The 24003-nt window shown below is 40.7% G+C and overlaps 3 protein-coding genes across 3 annotated transcripts in view; 2 read left to right on the top strand and 1 right to left on the bottom strand.

The window, feature by feature from the left end:
• LOC124285731 (probable beta-D-xylosidase 5) overlaps positions 1-24003 on the bottom strand; it is a 152364-nt gene that overhangs the window by 13890 nt on the left and 114471 nt on the right.
• Positions 4675-5781, top strand: LOC124285741. Its single transcript, XM_046722014.1, has one exon. The coding sequence runs from the start codon at positions 4675-4677 to the stop codon at positions 5779-5781; it is 1107 nt and encodes a 368-aa protein (XP_046577970.1).
• Positions 17214-24003, top strand: part of LOC124285740 (tyrosine-protein phosphatase 10D-like) — a 99289-nt gene continuing 92499 nt past the window's right edge. Inside the window, 2 exon segments of the mRNA XM_046722013.1 lie at positions 17214-17372; positions 18009-18158. Of these exon segments, the coding sequence (XP_046577969.1) occupies positions 17360-17372; positions 18009-18158 (163 nt within the window). The 5' untranslated portion in view covers positions 17214-17359.

Genomic DNA, 24003 nt, shown 5'->3' with positions numbered 1-24003 from the left:
GAGTGTGGGTGTGTGTGACACCTTGATGCCATGCAGCTGTATTTGATACCTAAACTCATGAATTAAACTCATGAAACCAGAACCAGCATTTACTATTTTTCATGGTCCCGCGAGCCGGATAGCTGAATATTTTGAACTTTGTGAACTTTGTGAAATATAGGGATTATGGCCAGTAAAAGAGAGAGAAGGCCACAAACCTATCTTGAGGACTATGTGTGTGAAACTTTGCCTAACCCTAACACTGAGGATGTAAATAAGGACAAGAGTGTTCATACTGGAGCATTGGAAGAGGATTTAGGATCAGTAGGAGGACTCAGTCTAATGTCACAGAAGTCAACTAGAGTGTCAAGGAAATCTCAGTCTTCACATCGGTCTGGAAGTTCAAATGTGAGTTAACACTCTTCAAGCAGTCTTACCACTGTTGCAAAACTTGAGAAATTAAGGAAACGTGCTGAATTAGAGGAGTTGAAACGTAGACAGAGTGAAGATAGACACTTAGATGTTTTGATAGCTAGAGTAGAAGATGAGGGTTTTGAGGCACAGAAGAGGGCAGAGGAAGATATAATTCATGCTAGAATTCAGGCACAGATGCAAGAAAGGAAAGCTTTGAAAGAAAGAGAGCGTTTTCAGATGGAAGTCTCCCGTAAGAGGCAGGTACGCCAAGCAGAGAGGATGTTAGCAGAAGTAGAACTGGTTGATCAGTTGCTTGATCATAACTCTGCCATTGTGACACTCTCACGAGTCTCTGCTGGACCCAAACGCAGCGGTGTTTACATCCTTAGTTCCAGATAATGAATTGAGTAATGAGATCAATCCTCGACGTGGAACCCAGACTGGATTTGTTGACAAATACACTAATACACCTGGCGATTTGCCATCTAATTCCGGTTTGCTTCCTCAAGTCCAGCATGTGACACGTTCCCCAAGGTTTGACTCCAATACTCAACAAAGCTTTCCTTCCCACCAAGAACTACAGCCTCCTAATCAACATTACATGACAGAACGATTGGTTGCCTTATCCTATGGAATCCCCCAGCCTACACTTCCATCGTTTGTTAATGGTAAGGAGAGAGACTTTGCTATCCTCAAGATGGCTTTTGACAGTATTGTAGATAGCCACGTCCATTTGTCAGAGCAGTTTAAGTTTAAGGTGTTGCTGGATAGATTGGGTGGTTCTCCAAGGCGCCTTGCCAAGGCTTTCTTGTATGACTTGAAGCCCTACACTAGTGCTATGCAAGCTCTAAAAGAAACGTATGGTCAGCCAAGACAGTTGGTCCAAAGTGAACTAGCCATGATCATGAACCTTCCTACTGTGAGATACAATGACTTTGACACATTTGAAAATCTCGCTCTTTCTGTACATACACTTGTTGGAATGCTTCGGTCCCTTGAGGGTGACAACGGTTTTTAACTTAGATGTGGGTCATTTGAGTACACTGCCACAAACCAACCGGGATGGATTTATTGAATACTGCCTGAACAAGGGTATTCTGAGTCTGGATAAAGACAGGACCTACAATCTTCTTCACTTCTCGGATTGGTTGAAGCTGAAAGCTCGGGCCAAGAAAATTGCTCATAAAGCAGCCAGTTTGTATCAAGCCCCAAAGCCTGTACGAGATACATCGACTCCAGTAATGAAGAGGAGTTTACCACAGATGCCCACCTCAGTCTTCAACTCAAATACCTCCAAGTTAGATCAACAGGCTAGCCATAACTGTGATGGAGCAAGAGGGAACCAACGAACAGGATATTGTGCTTACTGCAACAAACAGCATCACATTAGCACATGCTCGGACTTCCAGAAACTGTCCGTGCGTGAAGTTGTCAACTGGATGAGAGATAAGTGGGGGTGTTGGAACTGTGGACGAGCTCATACTGCTAAACAGTGTAACCTAAAGAAGTTGTGCATGAAATGTAACAAACTTCACCTCACCATACTACATGATGCAAACAATCACATCAAAGAGAGTTTCCAGCATACCAAAGTCAAGCAACTTTTTGTGGATCAGCCAACCAATCCAGCAAGCATCATACTGAAGATAGTACCAGTCATTCTCCATGGTCCTACCTGCAGTTTTCAGACTTAGGCTATTCTTGACGATGGGTCCATGAGGACAATGATTATTTCGTCTACGGCAAATCAGCTGGAGTTATCAAGGACATCAGCCAGCATTCTTCTGTCTACAATCCGAAGTAGAACTTTTGACTGCCATGGCCATTCTGTGAGCTTTGACATTTCCCCGCTTGATCAGCCAAATGAGAGATTCACAATTCGAGATGTGTTTACATCTGACCATATTGCCCTGTCTGAATACTCCTATGATGTTGATTCCCTTCAAAGAGAGTACCCTCATCTCCAAGGTTCAGCCCTTCCCGACATACACAATGTATGTCCAACCATTCTAATTGGCTCTGATAATACCAACCTCATTCTTCCAGTTGAGCCGGTCAAGTTTGGCCCTCCAGGCACACCGGTCGCAGTGCGTACCAAGTTTGGATGGGCAGTACAGGGACCAACTCAGTTGCCAGTCAGTAACGCCCATACTACTTCTTTTCTCACAAGCCTGCCCAGGGACAGTAAGAAATTGTTGCGTCATGTTGAGAACCTGTGGAAAATGGATACATTACCCTATTCAAGCAAGCAGGTCATAAGGTCAAAGGAGGACAAACAGGCCTTGTCTATCCTGGATAGTGAAACAGTCAAAATGACAGTTGATGATGAGATCCACTATGCCACTCCACTACTTCGACGGAACAACGCTGCTACCCTTCATGAAGGCAAAGAAGGTGTGATGTCAAGCCTGAAACGAACAGAAAAACACCATCTGAACAAACCAGAATGGTCCACAATTCACAACAATGAGATCCAGAAACTTGTCAATTCCAACTACGTCAGAGCGATCAGAGAGGACGAAGCAAATAAGTCTGAGGAATCATGGTTCATTCCACACCATATTTTGGAGCATAATGGGAAATCTCGTCTCGTTTTCCATTGTTCTTATGAGTACAAGTGAGAAAGTCTTAACAAGCAACTGATACCAGGCCCCACTCTTGGATCTTCTCTACTAGGTGTGTTGTTGAGATTCCGAAGAAACAAGATTGCTATCTCAGGTGACATAAAAGCTATGTTTCACCAAGTTTGACTCCTGCCTAAAGACCAGCCATTACTGAGATTCATTTGGCGACACATGAATACTGACATTGAACCTACCATATACCAGTGGCAAGTTTTGCCATTCGGTACCACTTGCAGTCCGTGTTGTGCAACATACGCACTGCTGAAGCACGCCATCACTGCACAAGAACAATTCCCAGAAGTCACCAGGTGTGTGAAGAAGCCTTTATGTCGACAACTGTCTTGACAGTTTAATAGATCCAGTGAAAGCAAAAGAACTGGTCACAAATCTGAGACGTGTTTTACAAGAAGGTGGATTCAACATCCGCCAATGGGTATCCAATGTACCTGAAGTGTTAGCTGACCTGCCTGGCGAGGCTAAATCAACCTCTTTCGAACTCTGGTCGACCCTGAATTAGGATAATGCAGATGAAGCTGCTCTTGGCCTCTGTTGGAAATGTGACTCTGATTCACTGTCCTACAAATACCGATCTGTCTCCTATGACACACTGAACATGAAAGCAGTATATCAAGTACTTGCCACCCTGTATGATCCCATTGGATACCTGACACCATTCATTGCCCGTGCCAAGGTATTGATCCAAGACATGTGGAAATCCAAGAGAACCTGGGAAGATGAGATCAGCAATGGAGAACTTAGAGAAAAATTCACACAATGGGAATCGGAGCTTAGCATCTCTGAAGTTCACATGCCACGCTGCTATGTACCTCCTGATTTTGATACCACTGAAACCCACCAACAACTTCATGTCTTCTGTGATGCGTCAGAACGAGTTTATGGCTCGGTAGCTTACCGGAGCCCAACTTGCTGATACATTAAGCAAGGAACTGAGCCTACCTATCAGTGATACCTACCTCTGGAGTGATTCTACAACAGTTCTCAAATGGTTACAGTCTGACTCCTGCCGCTATAAGGTATATGTTGGCACTCGTGTCACCGAGATCCAGTCATTGACTCCAGTTGACAATTGGTCCTATATTAACACAAAAGAAAACCCAGCCGATGACATCACAAGAGGTAAATTCCTATATGAACTGTGCGTTGATTCCAGATGGAGAAGTGGCCCGTTCTTCCTCCTTGGTCCCTCTGATGAGTGGCCCTCATATCCTCCTACGTCAAGTGATAAAATCACCATGAAGTCTGAAACAGAACTGAGAAAGACAGTTGTGTGTCAAGCAAGAGTTGTGAACCTACCAGACGTTTCGAAGCACTCTACATTTGAGTCATTAGTCAAAGCAACTGCACATTGCCTTGATGGGGCGGCTGTTGATACCACACAAGTCACAGTAGACTGTATGGAACTTGCCGAAACTGTGCTATTACGTAAGGTACAGGAAGAGAGTTTTCCACAGGAACTAGTAGCACTGAGGTCAGGAAAGTCTATTCTCTCAACGAGCAGGTTGATAGAATTAGCACCAGAGTATGATGCGGAGAATGATATTATCGAGTAGGCAGCAGGCTGAGGCTAGCAGAAGAAATACCGGAAAATGCCAAGCATCCAGGTGTGATAGACCCAAATCACACAATCACGAAGTTTATGATCAAGGACTTTGATGATAGACTGCACCATTATGGGCCTGAAAGACTACTTGCAGAACTACGCAGAAAGGTGTGGATCCTTCGAGGTCGAGAAGCAGTCCAGAAACACCAAAGGAAGTGCATCGAATGCCAGAAGCTACGAGCAAGCCCAAAGTTGCCCAAGATGGCAGATTTGCCAATAGCGAGACTTCGCCTACATAAACCAGCCTTTTACTCCACTGGAGTTGACTGCTTTGGGCCTATGAGGATAAAACTGGGTCGTCGACAGTATAAAAGATGGGGAGTAATCTTTAAATGTATGACGACTAGGGCAGTACATCTTGATCTCCTGAAAAGTATGGACTCGGACGCTTTCCTGTTGGCAGTGAGAAGATTCATCGCACATCATGGTAAACCATATGAACTACTCTCAGACTGTGGCACAAACTTTAAAGGTGGAGAGAGCGAACTTCACGATGCATTCACTGCAATGAATCCTGAGATTAACAGCCAGCTGTCCTCACAGAGAATCCGATTTCGGTACAACCCGCCATATGCTCCACATTTCGGAGGCCTGTGGGAGCGGGAGATAAGGTCAGTGAAACAGGGACTGTATGCCATATTAGGGGAGCAAACCGTCACAGAATCTGTGCTTAGAACAGTCCTTGCAGAAATTGCCTCCATCCTGAACTCAAAACCTCTAGGTTACGTGTCGAGTGATATAGCTGATGTTGACCCTGTCACTCCCAATCCACTCTTGCTTGGAAGATGTGATGCGTCACTCCCTCAAGTAGTTTATCCTGAAGATGAATTGCTTGGGAAGAGGCGCTGGAGGCATAGTCAGATACTGGCAGATCAGTTTTCGAAGACCTTCATACGTAGATATCTGCCATCACTACAGTCGCGTGGTAAATGGCAGAAAGATCGGGACAATGTAAAAGAAGGTGATGTAGTTATGATCGTGGACCCCCAGCAGATACGTGCCAAGTGGTTGGTTGGACGAGTCACTGACGCGTTCAGTGGTTCAGACAGGAGAGTGCGCTCTGCCAGCGTCAGAGTAGGGGAACAAGACTATCAGAGACCAGTATCCAGATTGGTAAAGCTGCCAGATCTGGACAATGAGTGACTCAAATGCTGAAAGACTATCAATATTGAGATGACCTTATAATAATGTCAAGATGACATACATGACTAAAGAGTTTTCTTTTTTTGAGTATCAGCTCAGGGACTAAAAGCTGAAATTTCCAGTTGTCTTTTGTTTCAAAATGAAAGACTTGTAGTTTGAAATTAAGAATTTCTTCGTCTATTATTTCAGATTTTGTGACAAAATTTGGGGGCGGCTATTAAAGAGAAGTAATTTGTCAATCCGATTCTGCTCCATGATACCCTTTCATAATCCACCTAGTAACTGTAGGGAATATAACCTTCCACCCTTGAATCCGACTTTTGTATCTGAGGCCATGTGAGATGTATAACATGTGCTCTTGAGTGAGGGTGTGTGTGACACCTTGATGCCATGCAGCTGTATTTGATACCTAAACTCATGAATTAAACTCATGAAACCAGAACCAGCATTTACTATTTTTTCACAGGTGTTCGCAAGGTGTGCCTGCCCCATCAGTGGCAATCGTCATAAATTTAGCTCGTCATGCTAAAGGCCTTTCCATTAGACTCTATAAATGTACAGCGGATAAAAGCCGATCTTGGTGTCAACAGCAGTGTTAAATATGCTTAAGGGAGTATAACCCCAAGAACTCATTGTTGGACATCATTTTTCATTATCACTAAATAGTAATGAGACATATTCTTCTTAAACCAAACTGAAATCAACGTATGCTAATGTTCTGCCCGTCAGGATACGAATCATCTAAAACAACCATTAACGGCCTATTGAGCTCATGGAGGTACACGTTCAGCATTGCAGCCAGTACGTCTAAAGGAGCTTCCCCTTCCCGTAGACTTAGGACGCATCATCATAACCCAGGAATCTCGTAAGTATTGGTTTTCTATTGTAATGCAGTATCATCATCTCATTAGCTATAGGACATAACCGGAATGTGTTTTTGTCAATGTCTTGTAAATATGTGTCTAGGTTGTCCTTGATGTATCCTTGAAGTTCTTTAATTTTTGTTCATAATCAAAATTTATGATTACATAATATTTTTTCAGAACCTTGTGAAGTACAGAATTTGAAAGTTTCATCGAATCCTGGCAATTTTACTGCTGTTCATCTGGCCTGGGACTGCCCCAAAGAAAGAGAAAGGAACGGCTTTATCAGGAATTACACGATACAGTATTCGGATTCGGTATGATACCACAGTGTTCACCAAATTCAAACAACGACACACACTTCTATCTCCCGAGTCTTGTAAAAGACTTTGATCAGATATATCAGGACTCAAATGATATTGACTGCATGTTATTTAGTAAGGTCTTATACCAAGCAGGAGATGAAAAGTATATATTGTTTGAATATTGATATTGTCAGATTGATGTGCTAGAATCTGAGCATAAATTATCGATATGAATCATTGGGATCTTTTAAATATCAAGATAAACAGTAACTAAAAGAATGAAATTGTATATATACTGAGTCAAAAAAGAAACTTCACATTCGTTCTTCAGGGCACTATAAAAGATACTGACTCCATGTTATTTAGTAACGTCTTGAAAAGTAGGAACCAAGCAGGACATGAAAAGTACATATTGTTTGAATATTGATAGTGTCAGATTGATATGCTAGAATCTGAGCATAAATTATCTATATGAATCATTGGGATCTTCCCAGGTAGCATGCCATCATCGGCCCGACATCGGCCCTATGTCGCGTGCATTATCGGCCCGACGTCGGCAAACTTCATCGGGCCGATGAAGTTTTGCTCATCGTATAGACGTCGGCCCAACGTTGGCAAACTTCAATGGCCCTGTATCGGCCCTGCATCGGCCCTACATCGGCTCAGCATCGGCATACTTTATTGGCACTGCATCGGCCCAACGTCGTCACTTTACAGGCACTGCAATATTAAACTAACGGGCAAAAGAAATGACACCAAGTCGAAATCACTGATATTACAAAACAACAAACCACCATTGTGTAAAAGGAAAGTGAATTTGGATAACAGGTGTATGGGTAAATGCATGTGCATACACATGCCCATACACCTGTTATTAAAATTCACTTTCCTTTCACACAATGGTGGTTTGTCGTTTTGTAATATAAGTGATTTCGACTTAGTATCGTTTCCTTTGGCCCGTTAGTTTAGTTGCTCACTTCACTTGTCCATGGTGAATACATATTTGATAGCATGTACCACAATTTATAAAAGAATATTATTTTATATGTGTATCAAAACATATATATAAATGTGAAGAAACATCCCCTAAACATATCATGTTTTTAAAACGATTAATTCATATGAATTTGTATGGTTCCAGAAACAGTGTGTTCTTTGAACGTTTGGTTATAAAATTCAGTTACCACCAAAACGGCTTCTGAAAACGTTTTATACATGTGAATGTTTATGGTTCAGGAAACGTTGTAATAACATTTTCTGTCAAGATATGGTTTTAACTTTTCAGTAAAACACTAACCGTTAACAATAAGGTTACATGTCTATGGAAAATAGACATTGTTACTCTAAACAAGGAACATAAAAAAAGAATGGCAGACATGTAATCGACACTCTTTATTAATTTCTTTCAGAAAACGCGTACACTTTTCGAGATTATTTCAGAATCTTCTTCTTTGGTTTCGACTTGGTCCATTTTTTCTGAAATAAAGAAAACAAATGTATAGTAAGTGTATTAAGTCAAATCAAGAGACAATAATCAGTTAATGAAGTCATCCAGCACCTGTGTATATGCAAGTGTTTTATGGACACCAGCACACAATGAAAAATAATGGAAATCCTTGAATGCCTAATTTGGTAACAGTATCAAATCACACTGAATAGCAACGACAACCCCATCACTCTTGTTGGTCAGAGGCTGAGTGCTGGTACAGATCCATTTTTTTGCAATAAAAAGCCAAAACGTCACCAACAAGTATATAGACAATGGTATTTAACAGATGCACTTACGTTTACTGATTCACAGCTCCTGGATTATTTGATGTAATCCTCAATAATTCCATCACTTCTGTTTGTATCTGCCGGAATTCGTGTGTCTTATTTTCGCCCTTGCTGCAACGAAAATAACAATGTTCCACATTATAACAAGTTACAAATTGAACTAGATTCCCCAAGCAAATATAAATCTAGTTAGTCCGATGCTGAAATATATTGTGTAATAATTACAGCCTACAGTTTTGGGGGGTCAACGTGTGTAGATTTAACACCAACGTGTATTAAATAATAAAGTTGGACTGGAAATAACTCTGCCCCTTTACAACAAACATGGTTACTGGACAGCGCTTCTATATATTCTAACCTGGAATACAAACTTGAATTGATATATTAAATAGCTATATTGTAACTAGCTACATGATTCGCGTCTTACTCGCGGAACAGTTACTGCTGAGGTATGATATCGTTGCGAGCATTGTAACCATATTCGTTCAGTTTTCGTTCACCGAAACATTTTGTTCTCATTGGCAAAATGTTTCGGTGAACATCAACTTAACTATAAGAAATTTATTTGGTCTACATTTACTGGACAAAGACTAAGTAAATTTGAATAATTAATACTGTATCATGAAAAAACATGGCGATCAAAAACTGAATGAACATTGCCGAGGATCAGTCATCGCCAACGCCTCGTTATAGCGCGGGAAAGATGTTATTTCTGGCTCTCGTTTAGAAGAGACATATACATATCCGAAAATGAATATTGATTAGTTTGGGGAAAATTGAAGAATACACAATGTAAACACTATACTTTGATAATATTGACATAGCCTTTTACTGAAAATAACGTGCATCGAATGTTAGACAAGCAAAACCACAACAACCACGCGGATGATCAACATATAGTTTAGTCAGTGTTACGGTAATTTACCAAGTACGCTTCGGTCATTTCTGACTGAACATTCATTTTAAATAACATACTTAGACTATGACAGTAACTTATAGCCCATAAGGTATTTGAATACTTTTGATTCCCCATTTTCGTGTTATAAGTTTGATGCAACATTTCCCACCGACTGAAGTCAGCGAACTTTTCATAGCTTAAAAAATTGATTGTAAGTTGTAATGTTAAATTGAAAAAATATATATTTCAGAAATAACAGGGAACAAAATTAACGACGATAAGTGTCACTGGCTTGTGAGCTGTGAATACGCTTACTAGATCGAAAACCGAACGTAATAGCGACACATGTCCGCCTGACATGAACTCTGTTTAAGAACATACTGCTTGCCATTGATAGCTGAATAAAACTTTGTATCAAACATGAAATTAATATGGTGCAAACTCCCTTAGGTCTCCTTCACAACAACATACATAATATTCTCTATTGGAAGCCTAACAACACCGAATCTAAGAGATCGTGTACGGCTGCTCAAATCCTCGCGATTTCTGAGTAGCACGATCGAGTGAATATCACAATGTGCATAAACATAACAACAACCGGGTAGTGACTGTAAAGTTAACTTACTGCAACCGAGGTCAGATCGATGATCCCGAGTTTCATTAGTTGCTGCACAATGACATTGTTGTACCGTCCTCAATAAACTTCAACTAAGATGGCGGGTGCAAAAATATGACGTGAACGTGTGACGTCATTCCGACGTCCTTTCCCGCGGTAACATTTATTTCTTCATGAACAACTTTAAAAAAACCATTTGAATAATTAATGCTTTTAAGTAGTTGAGAGGCTTGTTTTAAGATTGTGAGTGTGTTTTGACGAAAATATTTTTGATAAATCAGTTTAAACCTTATGAACATGTTTGGAAAATATTATGTGTTATCTGGGTTACATTGGCCCGCTGTCGGCCCAGCGCTGTTCAACGATGCCGATATTAGACGACGTCGGGCCGATGATGGCATGCTACCTGGGTTTTAATTATCAAGATAAACAGTTACCAGTAGAATGAAACTGTATATGTAATAGACAGGGATTTATAGCCTGAAAATAACGATAATTCTCGACTGATGTGAGGTGAGGTGAAATTGGGGTTAACGTCGTGCTTGAGAATATTTCGCTCATATGACGACGTGCATGCGTGTGTATGTGTATGTGCGGCTGCTTGTACTAGCCCGGACTTAAGATGGTTTTATAGTGCTAGCCCACTGAGATACCACGCCGCAGTGAAGCATGAATACCCCACTCAGACACATTATGCTGACTTCGAGCCGACCAGTCATTGTTGTACCCATTAATGCCGAACGCCAGGCAGGGACCAACAAGTACCATATTTTAACGTCATTTGGTATGACGCGGTCGGGGATCGAACCCGCGACCTTCCACTCTCTGGGCGGACGCTCTAACCACTACAACGCGCGGTCCTCGACTGATGTACATGAACAATGTAGTTATTAGTATAATATGATGAACTGTGTCTTGACAAGGCAAGGCATTTTTATATGACACATGCACGTTTTGCTCCTCCAACTACGACGTCAGGCAAATTAATATCACTTTTAAAATAAGAACAAGAGTAACAACTTAATTATAGGCCTTGCGTAAATCTACCCACATATTTACTAAACGTTTCTAAGGACTGTGTTTGTAAATGTGAGAGGGTAGCTGTTAAGCGCCTGTGTTATTTATGCAAGATATAATGATAACTCCCATCACATGTATTCCTCTCAAATATAACAAAAACATCACAAGCTTAGCATATGAAGACATATCGTTTCCACAAACTATGCGTATGGGGCACAATCCATAAAAATATAACATTTACGTCTTTGGTAATCTTGTTTGTTTTTTTCTGTTTGCCTTACCTCCGTGTTGTTCTTCCCTCCATTATCCACAAATGTCCCAAGAATATTGGTTGTCCTTGTGAAAGGGAGATAACCTGTGTAGTTATATACCGCCTTCAATAGTATATTACTGTTATTCATCACAGGGGCTCGTGTCTTTGTGAGGATTAAAGATTTTTAAAAAGATATAAACATTTCAGATGACCTCCGACTCGAAATGCTCCACAATACAATAAATCATGATGTATTGTACTGTGAATCATTTCGAGTCGGGGTCATCTAAAATCATTTTTAAATCTTTAATCCTCGTAAAGACATGAGGGCCTGTGCTTTTCTTATGTGTGGAAAGTTGTTTTTACATAAAATCTGTAACACACCTTAATCTGAAGACAAACTTACACCGTTGATTTCCAGGGAGCAGTATCTATGGTTTATGGCCATTATAAACCTGAGGATCCATGTGACAAGACGCATACCGCCATCTTACCAGTACGACCAGAACACGACTACACATTCACTGTAAGTATTAAGTAAAAGTTCAGTGTGATTTATCCATTGTTCAATGAAAAGTCTTTCCCACGTTTAGGGCTCAACACCATGTTATAAGTAGTACACATTAAATGGATATATCTCGGGTCATCATTATTTCCGCTTGGTAGAAAGAGTTTCGGTGGGGTGGGACAAGGTCTACATCACTGACATAAAACAAAAGGTCTGGCATGCTAGCTTTTTCTGCGGAAATATTTTTGAGAGTACAAATAGTATCCATCCTTGATAAGACTACTGATCATCCATGAACTATTTCGTTTATGTTCAAGCCTCAATTCCCAGGTTGGTGGGAGCATTATCGTAATTCGGGAAGAGTAGTTCTAAATTCAGCAGTTGAGATGTGACAACTTAATTCTAATCACCATATTCATATTCACTTATAGCTTTTAGAGATCTTTCTGTAGCATCGCCATGATAGTGCAAGGGCTTGTGTAATTCTGGGAATTACTTGTTAATTGTTGGAACCAATACTAATTTGTAATCACTATTGTGTAAGGATTTGGAAAAGAACATGGTTCCATTTTTCTATTTGCTATAAGTGTCATTGTGGGGTGATTGAATATAAGTTCCCAAAATTGCTTGCGACACCATTTCGAGACAAAATATTTTCATAAACTTATCACAACATAGTCATGTAGACCATCAAAATGTAGCTTATGATGCATAATATGCTTCTAATTTCAATGTGGTGACATAAGATATGGCATAATCATATAAATTAGTCAAGTATTATCTTTCCTTCATCGCACATCAACATTGTAATTATTGACCTATATCAGTGGAAACCATTTATTCAATTAATGCATTCTGCCATTTCATAATATATACTAGCATGACACACTTAAGTAGTGATAATAGTACCCAGGTAAGGTTAATGTGATTATCATATAGTCAAGCACAAGTGTCAAATCAGGCATATCGGTGCAGTCAGAACTGACACACTGACACTTGTGTCCGGGTAATTAAATGACAAATGACAGAAAGCCAAATCTGCAGTCTGAATGTATTAATACAGGAGTGACAAACTATCTCATAGTGAACAGATAACTACATATACTTCCTTTCAAAAGTTTAGACTCACTAGTGTAAATATAGCCACGTACTTCAGGCAACTGTTCTAAACTAAATTTTGCAAATATTCTATATACTGTTTAAAAGGACTGTTTACACATGAACTGATGTATCGAAAAACAAATTCGTAATGTTGAAAAGATTAATGTCATGAGTTTAATAAATGATACAAATCAGTGAAAATTGGCGAATTCTAAAGAAAACTTGACACCAAGACGCAGCTGTTCACATGCATGACATTTGCAGATGGTTTTAAGCAATTTGATGCATGATCCTCGTGTAATTCATCTGCATCAGGTTTGCAGTTGGTTCCCACAAGTTAGTGGAGAAATTAATCTTCCATGTAACCATATATAATACAAACACACACACACACACACACACACACACACACACACACACACATAACATAAAGGGAGTGTTTTAAGTGAGTCTAAAGTTTTGAAAGGAAGTATATGCAAGTGCAATATATAATCTGTACTAGTATCTTTATTTTAACTTTCACAAGGATTTAGTATTGTTAAGTAACTTGCATTGTCAATCAAACCGTCCTTATCCTGCAAGAACCTGTTGAAATACATGCTTCAAAATTATTTGACATACAAACACAAGCATGAATTCTACACATATTTTTTCTGAATTTGGAAACTAGAAGGGTCCTCGTCAGAGAACATACCTCCACCTTGCACAGCAATCTTCATTCACTGTTACATTTTTAAAGTACTACTGCGTACTTGTACTTTAATGTACTTTCCCCAAACCATATGCAGATAGCCCTTGTGTCATACCACCAAGATTCATCCAAATCCAGACCCGTGAAGATCCGGGGTAGAATAGGTCTTCAGCAACCCATGTGCTTGCCATAAAAGGCGACTATGATTGTCGTAAAAGGCGATTAACGGGATCGGGTGGTCAGTTTCGCTGACGTGGTTGACACATGTCATCGGTTCCCCATTGCGCAGATCGATGCTCATGCTGTTGATCACTGGATTGTCTGGTCCAGACTCGATTATTTACAGACCGCCGCCATATAGCTGGGATACTGCTTAGTGCGGCGTAAAACTAAACTCACTCACTCATCCAAATCCATCCATCACTTTTTAGATATTACTCATATTACCCATTTACTTAATATTGCAATTATTTTCAAAATACCTCTGTGCACTTGTACTTAAACATACACTCTTGAAAAAAGAAGAAAAAAAAAGTCAAACGAAAATATAATTTGAAAACAAAATGATCGAAAGTTTGCACGCATATGTCAAATGAAGCATGATTTCAGGGTTGAATATTGTTGTTGGTATGGTTCAGAAGGACATGCGTGAGCTAATACAAGCATAAACGATTTTGCCATGGCTTTATCGATCATGATTGTGACGATGGGCTTGACTGTTATGGAATACAACCAAAGCCGCAATTATTGCTTTTCACGTGCAAAGCATGATTACAACCTTTTTGAATATAAAATGCATCTCGCAAATTCATCAAAGACCCTTGCAAAAGTACTGGATGAGAAAATGGGATGTCTCAACAGTGCCGACCGAAATATTGCCATTGGACGATTACAAGCTGGCGAATGAAAGAATGTCGTGACGAGGACCTTCAGCATTCATCCGAGCACAGTAACTCGTTTTGTGGGGATCGTTTTGTGCAGTTTGACAAATGACCATCCAAGACCAGGAAGACCGCGAGTCACCATACCAGCTCAAGATCGCTACATCTGGGTAACCCACCTATGTGACTAGCATCGTTCCGCTCGGGACACAGCAGAAGAATGGAGAATGTCTGACCAGACAATCAGGAACCATCTCCGAGAAGCAGGTATATTGTATGCGTGCCAGACGTCCAAAAGTTGCCCCCTTTCTGACACGATTACATCAACGTCCGCGAGTCACACGATGCAACCATACAACCTTGGAAACTGGAGGCACATATGGTTCAGTGATGAATCACGGTATCCCCTCAAGACACGTGACCCAAGACAACGTGCCTACAGACCAAGCAATGAATGTTTTGCACCCTACTGCATTAGGCAAGTGGACTGATTTAGTGGAGATGGTGTCATGGTGTGGAGGGTCATCCCATACACCTGCAGAAGGGAATTAGTGTTCAACCAGATTCTCTGTCCTCACGTGCCTCACCTTGTGGGAGCTGTACCATCAGGACAGTGCCAGACCTCACACAGCACGTGCTACAGTGGACTACCTGGCCAATAACATTACCAATGTCGATCCCTGGCCCTCCAGATTCCCTGATTGGAAACCAATTGATTATCTGTGGGATCAGATTGATAAACGTGTACATCAACGTCGTAATCCGCCATTGACCCTTTAACATTTGTTCAGCATGCTGCAGGAGGAATGGAGAAGGATTCCAAAACAAAACAACCAACAACTGATTCGATCTGTGTCAAGGAGGTATGCAGTTCTTGCAGTAAGAGGTGGTCATACAAGGTAGTAACGTCAATGCCACCTCGTGGACAGCAGTAATGACTATGATGACTGTCATTCTTGTGAAATGTACACGAGATACCAATGTATTGCTCTATATAATTTCAATGCTGTACCGTTTATTTTCGTTGATATAAACTGAAATAATAACTGAATAAATTTTACGACATGTTGCTTTTGCGTTTCGTTTTTGAAGAGTATAATTTCTTCAACATCTAATTGTTTTTCTCTGGGGGCATACCTAAGAGCTCAATTAAGTTTCACTGAAATCCATCAAGTAGCTTTTGAGTAAAGTTGCTAACATAAACACACACGCACGCACGCACGCACGCACAGAGAGAGAGAGAGAGAGAGAGAGAGAGGGAGTTGGATTGATCCCCTCTGCAACAAACCTTCGGTTTTGGCAGAGGCAGTTATGATCATAGTAATTATTACATATATATATTTATATACATATATTTTTGAGATTCATGATATGTATTGGTAGTTGTAAAAACACCCATCACAAGGTACATTTTGATATACTACATGCCTATGTTGTGATAGTTAATAAAAATATGTTTTTCACACATTGCATTTGGTGTTGCAGCTCGATTATAGGTACCAATATTCAATTACCCAAGAAAGACACTTATAATCATCAAAAAGAATGGAACCATGTTTTTTTCTGAAGCCATATGCAATATTGATTATAATTATCAGTGGAAATCCCACGTGGAATTATCCCACGGAAATCATATTTGCTACATAAGCCCCTGCACTATGACTTCAGTCCACCAAATCATGACCGCATACTGATATTGTTGAAGATAATGGTATCTCCACATAAACCTACTCGTAGATCAACAACTGCAAACAGATTGACTGTTTTCGTCGACGTTTATATCAAGAGGTAAAACTGAGATGTTGTGTAAAATAATTAAAATCTTGACTGCATGGTATGTCCAGTGCCTCTCGTAGTAAGAAATGTGATTCACAGGCAATACGTGTTCATATATTTATCTTCAAGGAGCTTGTTTGGTGAATCTTTTATGTGTTTGATGCAGTGGGTAAGTTTGGAGTAGTGTTAGTTTGGAAAGGCTCCAAGTTTACTAGGCTTTCTGGTACTGGTCAAAAGCAGTTATCACACATTGTCATCAATAACGTAAACCAAATCCTGTGGACATCCATTTGACATTTACACGCATACAACGTCATTGTAATTAAACTTAGTAGTTGGACATTAGAATGTTTAAGCCATTTTGTTCTATTTCCGGATAACCATATCATGCAATTTAGCATTTCGTTTACAAAGTAAAATTCTCATTTTTTTTAAAAAAAAGGTTTCCGCTAATGCGATGTACAGAGGCAAGCCGAAACAATCAAAGGTGTTCCATGCCACTGCTGGAACTAAGTACTTATCATCAAAACATTTAGTAATGATTTAGAGTTTGCTTGCATAAAAACTATTACAGCCTGAAAATGAAGTAACATATTACCTGGATGCATCGTACTGAATGCAATACCTTCCGTGTTAATATAACAGAAAATAAAACTACATAATATGAAAAAATGAATTGATATGATAATCATTTTCAATGCCTACCGGATTATTATTTTTGAGCTTTTTCGTTCACAGAACCCCTGAAAAAAGATTCAACGGAAATATTCATCAGCACAGCAGCACAAAGCACAGACGCTGCCACCGATACATCCTTTGTGATATCTTTTGATTCAAAGACGCTTCTCGACGGTACAAATGGGAAAGTAGTTGAAGCAGGAATTCTTGTTATGAAGACGAGTGGTAAGCGAAAAGATCTGTTTGACTCATGTCTTGGAGTGATTCTTGTGTACAAGCTGATCCGCTTCTATATTATGACATCCAGTGTGAAATAGCATAACCTCAGTATAGGGTGTGTGTACGTAGTTGTGTTGTGCCTGAGCGTGCGTATTTCTGAATCCACGTTTAGAAAGACAAGAATAGGTATTGGCGCGGTGTTGCATGAATGACATAAAGAACGGTGGATTCTTTCTACCCTTTTCGCCAACACCTGATGTCGTCACTGATTTTCAATCATCCATTCACATCATTTTCACATCTATATTTACATCTATATTTGCCTTTACACCAAATGATATTTGTTTCTGAGGCTAGATAAGTCTGGGTGTAGTTTCGCACTGACGTTATATATTACCTGAAATTGTCACAAGATCATAGAAATAGAGATTTATATATAATTTGCTGTTTTTCTGGTATATATTTATTTTGTTCTATTTTGCAATTTCTGGGGTCCCCCGCCGTAATATTGCTGGAATATTGCTAAAAGCGGCGTAAAACCATACTCACTCACTCACGCACTCTATTTTGCAGGAAGGTGTAGTATTACGAATTCATGCATGCCTATAGTTAAAGTAACTGAAACTCCTTATGTGCATATAGAAACACCACCAACGGACCCTGAAAATGTGACTGACTGGGACACATGGAAGAACTGGTATATATGGAAGAACAGTGGGTATAAGGGTTCTTACCGCCCAACTCCACAACACTACCTGATGGCAGCTAGGATAAGGAGGAGTGCTTCTCCAGGTAACATTAACTTACACGATATCATCCCTCAGGCATATTTACAAATGATGAGTATGAAAATTGAAGTAGCAGTAACATACTAAGCGCGGGGAACATGAAGTTAGAAACGGATTGGGGATTCGAATCCCGAATCTGAATTCTTTTTTCACATTCGGGGATTCAGATCCCAAATCTGAATATTTTTCTCACATTCGGGTTTGAATCCCCGAATCTGAATTTTTTTTTCATATTCGGGATTCGAATCCCGAATCTGAATTTTTTTCATGTTTTTTTTTTTTTTTGCACATTCGACACTCGGCATTCGGCTTTCGTATTTGGTATTTGAACTCTTATTATGCATTTCATTAAAACATTTGATGAGCGAGTGAGTGAGTTTACTTTCACACCGCACTCAGTATATGAGTATGCCAGCTGTATAGCGGCGGTCTGTAAATAATCGAGTCTGGACCAGACAACCCAGTGATCAACAGCATGAGCATCGATCTGCGCAATGGGGAACCGATAACATGTGTCAACCAAGCCAGCGAGTCTGACCACCCGATCCCGTTAGTTGCCTCTTACGACAAGCATGGGTTACTGAAGGCCAACTCTAACCCGGACCTTCACGGGTATTAACACATTTGGAATTCGGAACTTCAGCGTCCTTGTAACTATACTCTTTGCACCTTCATCTTTCAAACATATCTATCCTCGACGCTGCCGTGCAAATAGTCAACGGTCCAGAAGCTCTTCTCTGCTTGCAGGCGTCAACCCTCGATCACGGCCGAGCAAAGACGAACAAGGTCCATATTCATTATTTCATCATCCTTCTAATGTACTAGGTGTTCGTTGTATACGTGGGTTACTTAAAAAACATAAACAACCAAACTACAGTTTCGATATTTGAACCTCAAATCTGAGTTTTTTTAACATTCGGGGTTTGGGATTTGAATCCTGAATCTGAATATTTGTTTTTGATTCGAATCCCAAATCTGAATGCTTTTCTATTATCGGTATTTTTCTTTAGCCCATTCGGTACTCGGCATTCGGCATTCAGTATTCAGTATAACTCTTATTTTGCATTTCTTTCCCACATTTGGAATTCGGAACTTCAGTGTCCTTGTACCTTCGGGGAGGTGGGGTAGCCTAGTGGTTAATACGTTTGCTCGTCACGCTGAAGTCCCGGGTTCGATTCCCCACATGGGTACAATGTGTGAAGCCCATTTCTGGTGTCCCCCCTCCTTGATATTGCTCTATTATTGCTACAAGCGGCGTAAAACCAAACTCACTCACTCACTCACTTGTAACTATACTCTTTGCACCTTCATCTATCATCGTTTCTGTCCTCGACGTTGCCGTGCACCCTCGAAAATAGTGAACGGTCCTGAAGCTCTTTCCTGCTTGCAGGGGTCAACCCTCGATGGCGATCGAAGAAAGACGAACAATGTCAATATTCATTATTATCACTATTATCGGATTCGAGTGAATGAGAGAGGTAAGATTTAACGTCACATCGGCGATATTGTGACGAGAACATATTTGACATTGAAATGAAACGTGTATATTATATAAACCTGTCGTCAAAGGACAGTAAAACAACTAGAATATCACAATAAGAACTAAAACTAGTGTGGAAAGTTAAAACTGGTGGCACTATTTGGACAATACAAGATATAAACAGGCTAGAGTTCGCCAACAACTGAACAACCATACTAGGGATATTATCGGATTCGAATCCCGAATCCGAATTTTTTATAGAAATTTCATTTTTAAGAGATGTTTTATTCTAATAATATGAATGTCAATCTGTGAACAATCACATATCACTGAAATGTGAAAATACATTAATGGAAACAACCGATTTGGGATAAGTCAGCCATGTTATAAAGGGCGTAAATATGGTCAACGTCTCCGCAAAGTCCGTGATTATTCTTAACGGTAGTAATTTTGCCACAACCAAATATTCAGTTTCCAAACATCAGTCCCAACTAACTGTGAGCTTTCGAGTAGTTTAGAAAGTTCAAATAAAAATTCATGAACACAATGAAATACAAATTCTTGAGAATCAACGTGCTGTACCTTGTTCCTAAAAATGAAGACATATCTATGAAAACCTGACTGACTTTAAAAGTAATGTTTCAGTTATTCAAATGATTTCAGCAAATTTGTATAATGTTGTATCTTCAATGTCAGGAATTATGTATAATTACAGACATTATACATAATTACTGAAATTATCAGGATGTATACATATTTACTGTTTATACATATTTCCTGTAACATATATATGTTACAGTGAATGTGTAATACCAGGGATTATCAGACATTATACATAATTACTGAAATTATCAGGATTTATACATATTTACTGTTTATAAATATTTCCTGTAACATATATATGTTACAGTGAATGTGTAATACCAGGGATTATATATAATACCTGAAATTTTCAGTGATTATGTATAATGTCTGACTCTTTCACTCAGTGATTACATACTCAGCAGCAAAAATATGTCAGTACGAATTCAAAATTAGATAGGCTCTGTAATCAGATCATTACAGAAATAGACATAATAAGCGTATTAAAAACTTTTTTTGTGTACAATATCTTGACACATCGATGAATAACTCAGCACAATGCCAAGACATTACGTCAACGTTTGCAGTCCATTCAGACCCTTGACTTCAGTATCTAGTGTGACCACCACGAACGGCAATAACTGCAGCACAGCGTCTATGCATGGAGTGCACCAATCGATCGATGAAGGCCATTGGCACCTGGAACCACACTCTGAGAAAGGCCTGGCGCAATAATTCGGCTGTGTTCGGCCTTGGTATGGCATTATTCAGTCTCCTCTGAATTCCATCCCAAAGAGAGGCGGTGGGGTAGCCTAGTGGTTAAAGCGTTGGCTTGTCACGCCGAAAACCCGGGTTCGATTCCCCACGTGGGCACATTGTGTGAAGCCCATTTCTGGTGTCCCCCGACGTGATGTTGCTCGAATATTGCTAAAAGCGGCGTAAAACCAAGCTCGGTCAGTCAGTCCATCCCAAGGATGTTCAATTGGGTTTAAATCAGGACTAAGGGCTGGTCACTGCATAATGTTGACATCGTTCTGCTGTAAGAAGTCCCGTGTAGCTCTGGCAGCATGGGCCAGGGCGTCATTATGCTGGAAAATGTTGTTCCGGTGACGGTGTGGTATGACGTGGGGTCTGAGCGCTTGGTCGATGAAGCGCACCGCTGTTATGCCGTCTCCTCTCCCTGGACCAAGGTTCTGGAACACCACTGGACCCACTCTCTGGTTCAGGCCTATTCCACCCCATACCATGATGCTTGCACCTCCCCATGAGTCTCTTTCCATAACACATTGGTCTGAGTAACGCTGGCCACGTCGTCGCCATATTCTTGTTCTTCCATATGCAATTGATACGCAGTACCGACTCTCATCTGTGAACAGAACAGTTCTCAATTGCCTGTATCGCCAGTGTTGGTGTTGTTGGGCAAACCGTAGACGTTCACGCCGATGACGGGTGAGGATAGATCCACGGTAAGGTCTACGGCAATTGAGGTTGGCGCTGTTAAGATGTCGGCGTATCAGTACTGATTGGTCTTCCGTGTGTTCCCCCTGTCTGGCGTGCTGTTTCGGATGCCTGCATGAATGGATTCTGTACATTTTGTAGCACAACATGGCGGTCTTGTCGTCTTGTGGTCACCCTTGGTCTGCCAGTACGGGGCGATCATTTGTGCTGTTGATGGCCCGGAAACGTTGCTGCAGCCTGTAAATGGTCCGAACGTTGACCTGGAAGTGTTTGGCAACGGCATGTCCAGTGTGGCCAGCTTCAAGTCTTCCTAGCGCCTGGTTCCTCTGAGCTGTCGTGAGTCGCGGCACCCTGCTGACGTTGTAATGTGAATGTTTCAGTTGCAGTTGCATGAAAAACACCGAGAACACCGTACCATCTCCGAGATCATGTTGCGTTTTTGAGACCATTTCCTGGGTTCCATTCTGAGTTTGGGAAGGAATGTCTTTGCCCAGGTAAAGTTGGAGATGTTGTCCAAAATATACAAACAAAACATTAAATGAGTTATCCGTTTCTGCGAAGGAAAATTCCAAACTGACGTTTCTTTTGTTGCTTAGTATACATAAACACTGAACTTTGCAAGGATTATACATAATCACTGAAAAGTGTACTAGAATTTTAAACATATTCCCTGAAATCACTACTTGTGTAGTTTGAGGTATATTTCTCCCAAAAAGATGTAAAAATTAGACTTTTGTATTAAGCAGGATAGAGACGTTTCTTTGCTACAATGATATCTTTATTCAACATAATAGATGTACATGATGTGCATAAGGAAAAGTATGATGAACATGTTTGGAGAACATCAATTCAGTTTTTATTTTGACAAGACAGTGATGAGTGGCACCTTGAATTACATTTTACACCAGCCTTGTACCATTTTGCATCTATTTGTCTGCCACCTCTTGACTCTGGACAGCACAATTGCACTTAACAAAACCATGTCCACCACAGGCTGACCCAAACTGGACTGCTTAGCGTAAGGAGACCAGTTTTTCAGTAGGCATATCCTCTAAGATTATTTGCGGAGCTGTGGCGCACACATCAAATTGAAATTACGAGAATATTTTCCAGATAAAACACGAGCTTTGACAGCAGTTGTGTATATACCACTGTCATTAATGGGATCAGCTCTAATAGTAATAGTAATAGTCCGCTTATATGGCGCTCATATCCAGGTACATTGCCTGCTCACGGCACTACGTACATTACTTTCCCCGGTCATAGGACACTATCGTATTTTCCGATACTCTTTCAACTCCCTGGGGATCATACAGCTATGCTGCCAGTTAGGCGCAATGAACTAAACATTCACATTGCCAGCACACCCTCACGGGTACCCATTTTACAGCTGGGTGAAGTGGGACAATGTGGATCTAAGTATCATGTCCAAGGATACTACGCAACTGTGCCTACCTCGGGACCCGAACATAGGTGCCTCCACCGGGAATCGAACCCGGGCCTTCAGCGTGATAGGATGACGCCTTAACACTGCACTGTTGCGCTCTACCTCTGTCTACGGATGGGATTGAACTTCTGACAGAACAATTTTACTTCTTGTCTCCATTCTCTCGGCTGATAGTCTAATGCCCTCTTCCTCTGGATACTGATCTGCTGACGTCTCTTTGCAACAAGGAGTTCTCATGGCGGATCTGGAACGGCGGCTACATCTGGTGGATCTATAACGGCTGCTTCAGCAGGTGGATCTGGTACTGGCATATCTGCTACAACAGGTGGGTCTGGATCTGGCATGGCTGCTTCTGCTAAGGGACCTGGAACAGTTACAGTAACTGGTGGCGGATCTGGTGCTGGCTGGTCTGAAGGAGGTGTCATGGCGATTATGGCATTGATAAGATCTTCTTCCGTCTCCAGTGTTGCAATCACCTCATCTGGGAGCTTGGAGGAATTTATTCCAGTTGGTGCATCTGATCCAGTACAGGCAGCAAATCGTGTTTGCTTGATTCCGCTGTGGTAGCTGGAACTGAACAAATTTGTGTCCCATGGTCCAAGCAGTGGTATTGTTGTCAGACATCCAGGCTGTTAACATGTCCTTCACATCACAGTTGGCAGCCTCAACGGAACCTTAGGATTGGGGGTGACGTGGTTTACCATGTATTATCTTGGTGCTAGGCCACATCTGTGACACCTCCTCAATGACAGCAGCAGTAAATTCTGAACCATTGTCACTCTGCAAGATGTCAACCAACTGATACGCTACTTCTTGGGGGTCAACGGTCTCAACACACATAACTTAGTGAGATGGTGCTGATAATGCATAATCCATTTGAAT

The sequence above is a fragment of the Haliotis rubra genome, unplaced genomic scaffold, assembly GCF_003918875.1.
Source record: "Haliotis rubra isolate DU_JTF1 unplaced genomic scaffold, ASM391887v1 Scf368, whole genome shotgun sequence".
Classification (NCBI taxonomy): domain Eukaryota; kingdom Metazoa; phylum Mollusca; class Gastropoda; order Lepetellida; family Haliotidae; genus Haliotis; species Haliotis rubra.
Note: the sequence above shows the minus strand (reverse complement) of the source record. Positions and strands in the feature narration are given on the sequence as shown.

Excerpts from the sequence above, each read along its gene's own strand:
- LOC124285741 (XM_046722014.1), top strand. The coding sequence starts at position 4,675 with ATGATCAAGGACTTTGATGATAGACTGCACCATTATGGGCCTGAAAGA.